The sequence below is a fragment of the Mycteria americana genome, chromosome 7, assembly GCF_035582795.1.
Source record: "Mycteria americana isolate JAX WOST 10 ecotype Jacksonville Zoo and Gardens chromosome 7, USCA_MyAme_1.0, whole genome shotgun sequence".
NCBI lineage: Eukaryota > Metazoa > Chordata > Aves > Ciconiiformes > Ciconiidae > Mycteria > Mycteria americana.
In genome coordinates this window covers 6202896-6214052 of record NC_134371.1, presented here as the reverse complement: position 1 = coordinate 6214052, position 11157 = coordinate 6202896, and the positions used below count along the sequence as shown (strand labels likewise).

The 11157-nt window shown below is 41.4% G+C and overlaps 1 protein-coding gene across 1 annotated transcript; it reads right to left on the bottom strand.

Annotated features, from left to right (window-relative positions):
- Positions 1-200: 200 nt before the first annotated feature.
- Positions 201-9445, bottom strand: SAMD7 (sterile alpha motif domain containing 7). Its single transcript, XM_075509087.1, has 8 exons — positions 9343-9445; positions 8483-8609; positions 8205-8341; positions 6990-7068; positions 3751-4427; positions 2298-2419; positions 1411-1521; positions 201-473 (listed from the first exon to the last, which is right to left on the bottom strand). Exons 1-8 carry the CDS (start codon positions 9443-9445, stop codon positions 201-203), a joined length of 1629 nt encoding a protein of 542 aa, XP_075365202.1.
- Positions 9446-11157: the final 1712 nt, after the last annotated feature.

Below are 11157 nucleotides of genomic sequence, written 5' to 3'. Positions count from 1 at the left end.
TTGCACTTGAAAGTAATTGCACTAACAGGTAGTTGCATTTTTTAAATGCTTTTCAGATACCATACTTCCTCATGCTGCATTTGCAGCTTATTTCATTTAGCCCCAGTCATACAGAGGTTTTGGGATGTAGCTATCTTCTCAAACACTTTGCAACTAGAGGTTCCTGTATTATTGAAAACATTTTATGTCCTGGAATCAGCTCAACTTTTCTGAAAAGTGATCATCTGGAAGTCAGCCTGAGATCCAGCTGTGTCACATGGATTTTCCCTGCTGTCTGAAACGATCTGTTCCACTGCTTTTGAAGTTTCTGGGTCCTGAGAGCAGGGACTATCCAGTGTATCGCCACTGCTGTTGCAGTGAAGAGGGGAGGCTATGTCAGAGGGCTGATCTGAGGGTTTGCCTGCAGCAGGTGGCAGGGGCACGGACAGAGGAAGATTCATCATGTAGAACACATTGCCCAGTCGTCGAGACACCTTTAAAGACAAAAGCACAGTTGAAGCAATTGCTTCTTGAGATAGTGTTAAAGCCATTAATCATCAAGGCTGACTGTCATGTAGCAACGCCAGGGACATCCAGGAGATCCCAACCATCTCAAAGGGTTATCAGTGGTTAGCGAAAGTGAAAAAAAGCTCTTCCATTTTCCCTCTCTCATATTTTTATAGGCCCAGGTTCTTGTGGAAGGAGCTTGGCAATACTCAGCTTGGGAAACGGCCCAGTGTGCTGGGCCTGACAGCAGGCTCCTCTTGCTCTCTAGGTGCTGTAGCACCATGGGACAGAGGGGAGGCAAACTGCCAGCCAGGAGCGGGGAGGGTGGTTTTAATGAGAAAAGAGTGAGAGACAGCAAGGGGTTAAAGAAAAGGAAAAGAACCAGGCAACAGTAGAAGCACACAGAGAGTTGATATTACTGGATGAAATTAAGAGCAGAAAACTTTAAACATAGAGGGACAGCCTGTCTATGAAACATGTAAGATTATATTCCCAGAAAGGCTGTAGAAACCTCTACTTGGCATGTTTTAAAAGCCAGGTTGGAGCAAAAGCAAGTATGCATCAGAGCAGTTCTTACCAGCTGGGAAGGGAAAAGAGGGGTGAAACAGAGTTAATTCATCAAACACATCTTTTCCATTTCCAACCTCAGCCTAGTCTCCAGTGTTGTTGTATCCTGACTCCACTTTAAGTGTCTCTCAAACTGTCAGTCCTAACCTCCCCTGAGCGTCTCCCTGCATGCTGTTGTAACATTCAGAGAAACAAAAGCAAACTGTGCTAGAGTAATTTTTTTTCTCCTAATATTATGGTAGTTACCTTACCAGTGAGAAAAAATGTGTTTTAGTTTGGAAAAATTCCATCCTGTTAACTTCTGACTCTTTCACGTCTCTGTGACTTGCCATTTTGGCATACATTTAATGGTCATACCTGAGAGCGGATTTTTAATGCTGGTCCGAGTTTTAATCCCATTGTATCCAGGAGATGTTCCTCTGTTAGCAGTGGGAGGGTTTCTCCATCAATAGCGTGGTCTTTAAATAACTTAATGAAATGATAAAACACATCATGGTGTGCTAAAACAAACTTCACTGGTTATTTTTTATGCTTAATCCTGAAGCATAGACAATAAAAGGAGGAAATAATAATTTTAGTGTTTTACCTTCATATTTATCTCTTAACTGCAGCATGAGGTCTTGTTTAGGTATGTGGATATCAGCACATTTGCCTGTAGCTTATCTACTTGTTCTTGGCAAGTGGGAACTTTGTAATGTTTCAATGTTACTTAGTTCTTTTTTTGGTTTTTAGGAAGTGAGCAGCCTGCTACCAATGAAAGAATAGTGTTGATCTTATTAAGGCTTTACCAGGAATATACAAGATTTCAACCTCTTTGCTTGCATTTCTAATGGTATTTCATTTTTCAAATGGAATGATGCCTATAAGAGCTCAGGGGTGGTAGGTGGGTTATACCGATATCCAAGAATGCAAAGTTGCTTTAATCTGCATAAAAATTGTGCCGGGCATGTGGAGTGAAAAAATTAAGATATTTTTCTTATACTATTGTTTTGCTGCTGGTCCTCCTAGTATGTGCCATGACCAATGACTCCAGATTGCAGCAGAAGTGCATGTAACCTCTCAGAGCACAGACTGCCTTTCCCTTTAAGAAGCAAGTGGCTTCATATGTTGCAGCACAATGAAAACTACTATTACGTTTGTAACTTTGTGACAACCAGTTAACCTCTAGCATTTACATTTGTTTGATGACCTTTAAATCTAGATGGTCCTAAAGACCTGAAAATGTGATGAATGTTTATAATCACCTGGGCATAATCTGAACAGCCTGGGAGGCTAACGATGAAGTTGTATACATCATCAACAGTCCACTTGCGAATGTCTTCAATGGCAGAAATGTCTTCTCCATTCAGGATCAGGCCATGTGCTCCTTTGAGGAGGAAACACGAATGTTACGTTTGTAGGACTTTGCTGGCAAATCAATAGGAAATGACTGTTAACATAAGAATTTTTACACTTCTCCAGAACCTAATATATTAACAGCAGTGTGTAGTCACAGACAGATACAGGAGTCCTAGACACCAAAATCACCCGATAGTCAGTAGTAGCTGATTCTAGAGGGTTTTCTTTTGGTGGCTTCTTTTGTTTACTGCTGGCACTGTACATACCAATCACTACACATACAAATCATACTGCAGTATTTTCTCTAATGAGTACATTACACAATGCTTTTGATTCTTTAGACTTTACTGTTATTTTAACTTAACTAATACTTCAGTAGAACAGAACCAAGCCTTTGCTAGCCCATTGTGCCTACTGTGAGTTAGAAGGACATATAGAAAAGCTATGGGCAGAAGAGAGAGGCTAGCTCACAATTTCATTCAGCAAGTTTGCTTATTTTAATTGAAATTCCCTTTGCAGACAGGAACTGAATACTTGATGTGCATTATATATTTTTCAGTGATACAGTATGTCTTTGGTAGATGATCCTGGACAAACACCCCAGCCTGTTCTCATTTCAGGTAATGGGAAGCTTTGCAGGGCTCATCCACTGGCAGTGGTGCATTTAACAAGAGCTGCAAAGCTTTAGAAACAATGATTCTTGCACAGTGGCTGGAGAGGCCTGTGTCTTACACTCTGTTCTTGGGGAGGTCAAGTCTCAGGGATAAGTTTGTTCCTAAATGAGTGAAGCTTCTAAGGGGATTCCTTGTCCTGTTTGACAGACATGGGGATTATGATCAGTATATTGTGTGCTGCTATGTTTCCCCCCGACCACCGGAAGGAGAAGAGAGAATGTAACATGTTGAACAGAATTGCGGAGAACCTCAAGGTGCTGCTAACTTGACAGCTTAGGGGTGACAAGTGTGTTGTCCCCAGGGACTGATATAAACACAGGATGACATCTTACAGTGGTATAGTGCATGCCACAGAGCATTGAAACAGTTAGGAGGCTGCTTTGTGACTTTTTGCTGTTCAATTGCGTTGTCCTGCAAAGTAAAGCACTGCTACCTAAGATGCTGAAACCTCCATTATACCAGCAAGCAGCAGAGTTTGCAGGTAGGGAAAACCACTCTTTACCTTTGCTGACTTGGATTTACCAAGTTATTACTATTTGCAGCATATGAATTCTACATTTAGTTGCCATGACTCTTATCATACCAAAAATTTGCTTAAAACAGAGGGAAGAAATAAGAGAGCAAATAAATAAAATTAAATAATATCAACATGCCACTCTAACTGTAATCTGGAGAATTCACAAACCTGAAGGGACCAATGGGTTGCTAGGTACTGGAAATCCATATGGTAACGCTGAGAATGGGATTGCAGAAGGGTACATGTATTTGTCATCAAAAGCAGCACAGGAGCTATTAGATTCCTTCTCATTTGTGTTGCTGCAGCTGTTGGTTTCAGCAGAAATTTCATGAGTGGCACAGTTTTTTCTCAAGCTTTGTTCAAACTCCTTACAGTTTTTGGCAACTGCAGATGGCTCAGTCTGGTTTTTGCTTTGTTCATGTTTGTTTGGTGTCTCTACCTCTGCTTCTTTCTTGTCTTTCTCATCATCCGCTGCAGCTGAAGCAGGGTCCGTAGTTTTGTCGTCAGCTTGGTTCTTTGTGCCATTGGCACTACAGTCTGCAGTTTTGTGATTTCCAGCTCTTCTCCCTGGTCGACGTCCCCTCTCCCTTTGCAAAGTGCTGACTGGAGGGTATGGGCAGGTTGCCATGAGCATAGTGTTGCCATGAATTTCATCGAGGGTGGTACGATTAACATATAAGTCACTGGGAAGATGGCCTTCAGGTAGTCTGTGCCTGCCACGGAAAGCAATGGGACTAGCTGGCATCCCATGGTAAAGGAAAGGTGCTTCCAGGCCCAGTAGCCCTTTCCGATGAGCTTTCTCCATTTCTTTTTGCTGAAAAATAGCACTCATCTCCATTTCCATCCTGAGAGACACACAGAGCACAAGCAGTTAGGGCAGCTCAGTTCCTTCATCACCTCTTTTTTTCAATGGCAGATTAAAACTCAGATAGTTGAATAGGTAAGAGAACTGCTTTTCTTTTCTCTCCCCTATATTGCTGTGTGTGAGAGGTCACAAACTGCAGATGGAATGGCAAACCTGGCTATATTTAATGTGCTGCCAGGTACATATAGTAAACTAAAAGGAAGAAAAAATATGTCTTCTATGTGATGCCTCTGGATAATATTTCAGACAAAAAAGTGTTATTTGTGTATTGACAATCCAGGCATTATTACAGTGATTATGCTCACTTGGGATTTGGAAAATTGTCTCCAGGGTCATCAGGGTCAAAGACTAAAGAAAATAAGTGATTTACATGACCAATCAGAAAATTATACTGAAAACTGGAAAATGGCAGTGATATTGTAAGTGATAAAGAGCTAGAATTATATTATCTATGGAACCTGTGCACACATTCGAGTAAGCTAATGTGAGTAAGTCTCTTGAGTAACTCTCCATAGTGCCTGGCACATGAGCATGGCTCTGAGAGTGTGAAAGGGTGAGATCCTGGTGGTCAGTGTTCAACCAATCTCCCTCCTCCCTCCTGGTGGATAAAGCCAATGCTCCAGGGTCTGCTCCAGGGTCTGTGCCAGCTTCCTGCCCCAGCATAGCAGGTAGGAGGGCTTAGCAAGTGAGCTACGGAGAATACAAGGAGTAGTATGTGTCTCCATTGTACCAACCTTTGCTGGCATCAGCTTCTCTGGAGCCAAGCTAGTGATCAAACAGAAAGCTCCTAGAGCTCCGCAGCTTCAGCTGGAGCTCAGAGATGGGAGAAGTGAGCCAATCTACCAGGCACAAACCAGAAATGGTTCAGCCTGCCTTCCTTGCTTTGAGGAGCTTTCAGTGGGACATTCATTGGAAAAGGGCTTGTGAGGGCAGCCAGGCCTTTAAAGTGCACTAAGATAGCTTTCTTAACACTGCAATGACGGTAACACGACAGAGAGAGTCTGACTTTTAGGAGACTTCTCATTAATGTAAAATTGTCAGGAAAACAGTTTGGGAAAAAGGTATCTATTCAGATGATTGTTGCGTGGAGGAATTAGTTGATCACTCCATAACATTCAGGGCTTTTTCTCTGCCCTCTTTTCATCTTTGCAACAACCTCCAAGTTACTAATTTTCTGCTTTCAGAGATCCAGTGGAAGTGTTTTGTCTATGTACCATGTCCTTGTACATCTTGCCCAATTGTCATTGCTCAAACACAGCTCTTGAGGTGGAGGTAAACAGCAAAGAACATTACATTCCTGACTACTCCTCCAGATAAGATAGTCTGCCCCTCCAAGGACCAGCAGACGGGGGATCACTGAGCTTAGGTATGAGGCAGACTCCCTTGAAGAACAAGGATTTGGGCCCAGGTGCTGAGCAGCAGAGCTGCAGCAAGTGCAGGAGATTGTTTGCCAACACCTGATTTCTATAAAGGGTGAAAGGAGCCAGTGCCGCTCTAAAGGTGATGTGTGATGCAGAAAGCAGTGTGGAGCTAGTGGAAATTGCCAGGATGGCAAAAGACAGGGGTAAAAGGTTATCTCATGGATTTGAGGTCAGTCATTTTATGTTGGAGTTTTCCTGGGTTTGGTGGACTGAGGGAAGAGCCTGAACAGGCAGGCCTAGCTCTGATGTGGTTGAGGGGATATGTGCTGGCCCTGCTTGCTGCTAGCTCTTTTACTTGTTTTTCTCAGGGTTTTTGCTATGTGACAGGAACTATATGAAATGCATTGTTGATGCAAATCTTGTGCTTGGAGGAGTTCAGTAATCAAGCTTTGCTGACTGAAGAACTCAAAACACTTCTGTCACAATTCTCTTGAGATGCCTACTCAGAATTTATCTGTTCTTTGCTCTTAGTCTTACTGTGTGAGGGGTGCTGCCACTCAGTACTGTGCCAAAGCCTGGTGCAGGTGTAGTTGAGGTTAGAGTTAGTTCCTAAATGGAAATGGTGTGGCTGTGAGGGAGGGCACTGGTGGTTACTTAACCAGCTACTGATTACACTGAACCTGGTACAAATAACTGGACTCTCTATAGCCACCCTGACATTCAGACTATTTGGTTAAACTAGGAAAGCTGTCCACCCTGGTAGGGTGGAGACATAGCTAATCATCCCAAGGGCCCAGCTATAGAGGCTTAAAATGTTGTGCGTGATAGCATGCAGCTGTAAAGTTTGAATTTGTTTCTGACTTCTTGTAACTTCAGGGTGTTTGGATGCAGAGTTCAAGGGCTGGGGCTGAAGTTTGTAGCTTGTTTGTTTCTTTAACCAAGCTGAAGGGTTTGTTTATTTTTATTATATTATTTTAAGGCTAAAAGCAGAATAGGGGCAAGCAGAAAGTTCAGTAGCTTCAGAGATAATCGAGGGCCCTCTGCTTCTTTGGGGGATTTGAAAAAGTATCTCAATCACTGTAAATAAAAATCTACAAAATGTCTGTAACTTAATCACTTCCATCTGCCTTTGCTGCCCTAATCCTGGCATGCACCTCAGAGCAAATCTTACTATTGATTACCTGGCAATGTTTTGCTTTTGAACCAATTCCTGTCTTCTGGCCACAGCTTCCATGGATTCTGGTTGCAGAAAGCTATATCCTTAAAGGGAGGGGGGGAAAAAATCATGTTTAAAATTCACTTGTTTCCTCAAGCAAATACACAAACCCCAAAGCAATGCAGAGACACTTTAAAAAACTTTTTAAGACTTGAACTATGTGCTTCGCCAGGAAGTTGATATGACTTCAAGTTAAATCCTATTTGTGTTCGTTGCTTTGGTGGGAATATGTAGGAGAAATATGAAGTCCAGCATCAGGCGTTTGCAGGATCAGATCTGTAGTTAGGTATACCTGCTATTATCCATAAAGGAAAGAGACAGCAGGGTGGTTTTATTTGGTGACTTATGTCTTTGAAGTACATATAGCTGCTCAGAAAATAATAACCAACAGTTAAGCAAAGCAAACCTGCTCCTTCAAGACTGTTTTCAGCCTAGATGCCATGTAATTTTAAATGACATATCCTCTTGAGGGAATCTCTTATTTGAGATCCACATTAGGGGGCGAAGAAAGCTGAAGCCAGAAATTCCTGTTTAAAAATCTATGTGGCATTGAGAATTTATTCACTCATCTCAAAGAAGGAATCTTAAGATATGACCTCTTTGTATAAAGTGGTATGTAAATTTATGTGCAGCATGACATGCGTGCCACAGTTGTGTTGCCATGCTGTGATATCCAGCCTTCCCCTTAGAGCTGTGCCCTCTAATTTTGAGCCTTTATTAAAAGGACTTGTAGTTGCCCTACATGAGTAAAGTGGCACATGATATTATGATTAAAGAATATGATCAGTAAAGCAGTCTTTTAAAATAGCCAATGCTCATACATGAGCAAGAGGTAAATGTAGCAAAAAGTGTTGTTGATTGGACTCATTTGTTTAGCTACAGCCTTCTGTTTAGGTGTGAAAATGCTTGGAAAATACAAAAGGAAAAGGAGAGAACACAAACATGCAAATGATTTTGAAAACAGTGTATTTAACAAAAGCTAAAATGGATGTGTTTAGACTTAAACTGGCACAGTTTAGAATCCCTGGTAGGCAGACAGCCTCCTTTCAGTGAGACTGTTTTTCCAAAGGAAATAAACTGTTATTGACACTACTGATAAACCTATGAAAAACTAGTAGGTGCAGTTTGCTTTCTCATTTACATGCTATCACTTTTCAGGATGCAGACAATGCTTCATTACCTGGCCCTGGGTAAACACGGTTGGACAGTATGTTTGGCATGTTTGCGTGCTGTGGGACTGTGGGTCCAAGGTGGGATGCTATATGGATTTGTCTTGGGTCAGCTGATGCCATCATTTCAGTTGAAGGTAACAGATCTCTGAGAGGTAAAAAATACATTCAGATATGCAAAGGACATTGTTTATTTAAGAATAATCTAAGATCTTTATATACTCAGGTACAGCACATGCACAGTTATTCTTTAACTGCAGTGTTATAATAGAGAAATAGTGCAAAATACCTGTCTACCAGACGAGGCTCAAACTGGGAGGGAATTGCCTGTATTCTCTGCTGGCCTGCGCCCATTAGCTGAGGGTTTACTGCCATCAACTGATTTCTCATTAGCACCTCTTGCCGCTGCCGCAGTTCTGACACAAAGCATATACAGTTCTGTTGTCCATGTAGTAAATTATACCGCAGACTGTATCACTTTCTATCTTTACCAGAAAAAATAGGGTTTTTTTCCTCAAGTGCCAGCATTTTAGTATGAGTTAGCAAATCACACTTTTTTTTTTAATAGCAGCAACTAAAAAAGAAGACATTTCCACTGCCACCTTAACCACATTGTTTAAATAATGTAGTTTTATACAAACTGCAGTAAAAATAAACAGGATGTGCACAGTCAAGTGCACCAAAGGACAATTTAGTATCGACAATAATTCATATATCACTATTAAACAGAAGAGAATAGCCATGAATGTTAGGTTCTCTGCTTGAGAGAGTTTTCATTTCTAATACAGTTTTATTTTTAGAAATATCTTATTAGCTGGAACCTGCCTTGTCATGAGACAGCAGCTCTAGAAAGAAGAGCCTGCAGTGGTGAGCCAGAACATCATGATGTCCAGCTATGGCTTTTGTTGCTGAGTTCCTCTGTGACCTTGACTCTCCAGATGCTTAGCATCTCTTGGTCAGATTCTGAATGCCAAGAATCCCCCATGTTAACTTTTAATTACCTTAAGAGAACTGTTTCTCCAGTTAGTCCTAAGACAAATTTGAGATACTTTTTAAAGACATTAAACCTGTTGCTGGCTGTTTCTTGTACCTTGTACAAATATTAGCAATCCTATAACCAAATGCGCAGTTAGGTTTCTTCCTGCTTACCTCCTGCTGCCATGCCACTTGCTAATCGGTATAAGTGCTTTTCTTCTAGTGTTCCTTGTTCCCCCAGGATAGACATTTTTCTCATGTGATCTCGTGGAGTCATGCTGCAAGGAGACAGCAACAACTTTTCTGTCGTACAGAACTGAATCAGCAGGCCCAAAGAAAAGAATAAGACATTCAACAATGTAAGAAACAGAGCAGGTTATACAAGTTATTTCTCAAATAAGCAGGTTTTCAGGACAATGCAAATGTTGCCCTTGTTTATACTGAGTTGTTCAGTGTCCTTGGGTCTTGCTATGCAAGGTAAGTCAGGATGCTGGGAAATATCAGCTGCTCAGAAGGACATAATTAAGCCTTTTGCCTGCCGCCCCTGGTGTATCACAGCAGCCCTGAGAACAGTGACATGTGCTTCATACTCAGGAAGGTAGGTATCTTTGGTTTGATTTGGGAATTGTAATAATTTGGAGCCCTGTCTACTGTAAACTAAGTGAAACAGATGGAAAGAAATGGTAGAAATAAGCTGTTCCAAATTACATCAGGCCCTTAAGACTGCCAAATGAAGTAAAAAATGTAAAAGAACATGCTTTGTAGGGATGAAAACAGTGATAAAAACAGCTAGGCTCAGATTAATTATCCATATATGTAGAGGTAAATAAAACCAGATGAAGAGTAGAAATCTAGACTGAAAACTAATACACTACAAGTGCATAGTTGAATAGCTGTAGTGTCACTGAGGTGGATTGTGTCAGCATTTCTAAGTCTGTCCAGAGAAGCAGGTGACTAGATTACAAATGATCCTGACACCAGGGGAATGAATAACCACAATATGCCCTGCTCAGGATGTTGGGGGAACGATCTACAGCAGGATTATTTGTGCAGATAGGTCATAAAGGAAATTAGTCCTGTAACCCACAGCCTGGATGTTAAAAAGCTATCCTGCGTGGGAGGCTTTAAACTGAGGGGTTGGCAGAGGGAGCAGGCTAGCTTAAAGGCAGGAAGGGCATCTGTACGTTCATTTCAAACTAGATTTGCACAGCAAAGGATTGTTGGGTTTTTTTTAAGTAAGTTGAAGTTAAGGAGTTGAATTTTCTTCCCCATTAGCTCTGACAAAATGGATTCTTTCTCTCTTCTGAAAGATGGAAGATGTAATGCTTAAGTGTTCTCATCCTGTAGATAGAGAGTTACAGCTCCACGAGTTCAGCCAGCATCTGGTATAGGTAACAGTGACGGACACCTTAGAAATACAAAGAGAAGCACAGAGAATCTGCCAAAGCCAAAGAGAGCTCAAGTGAGTTATGCCTTTCTGAACCTTTCCATGAAAGCCAGCAAACAGGAATCATTGAGAAACAAGATCTAAGAAATAGAGGACTGACTGTACTGCTAAGGGCAGCAGATTCTTCTCTGCTGGGTCTAGTTTGGGAGGTGAATCCCATGGCAGGGAAGCCATCACTGACAAATTCCCTGACAGCAGCTACCTTCCATTTCAGCTGAGTGCTGACAACTGCTGAATTCATGTTAATAATCACTCCACAAAAATGTGATCTCTGAAGCACAAATGGCCAAAACCATCCAGAGCTTTGGATGGTTTGATTTTTTTTTTTTTTTTTTTTTTTTTTATGGCTTACTTGCCAATTTGCCTTTAGCATGTTGTGATAATGCTATTACGTTAAAATGCCAGCTTTCTCTGAGAACTCTAACTACGTTTTGCTCAGGTCTTTCTCATGTATTTTCACATTTATGTCAAACTTGCTTACTCTGCAGGCCGAAACATATTTTCATTTTTATACTATGTTGCCCCAGCTTCTAGCCTTACAA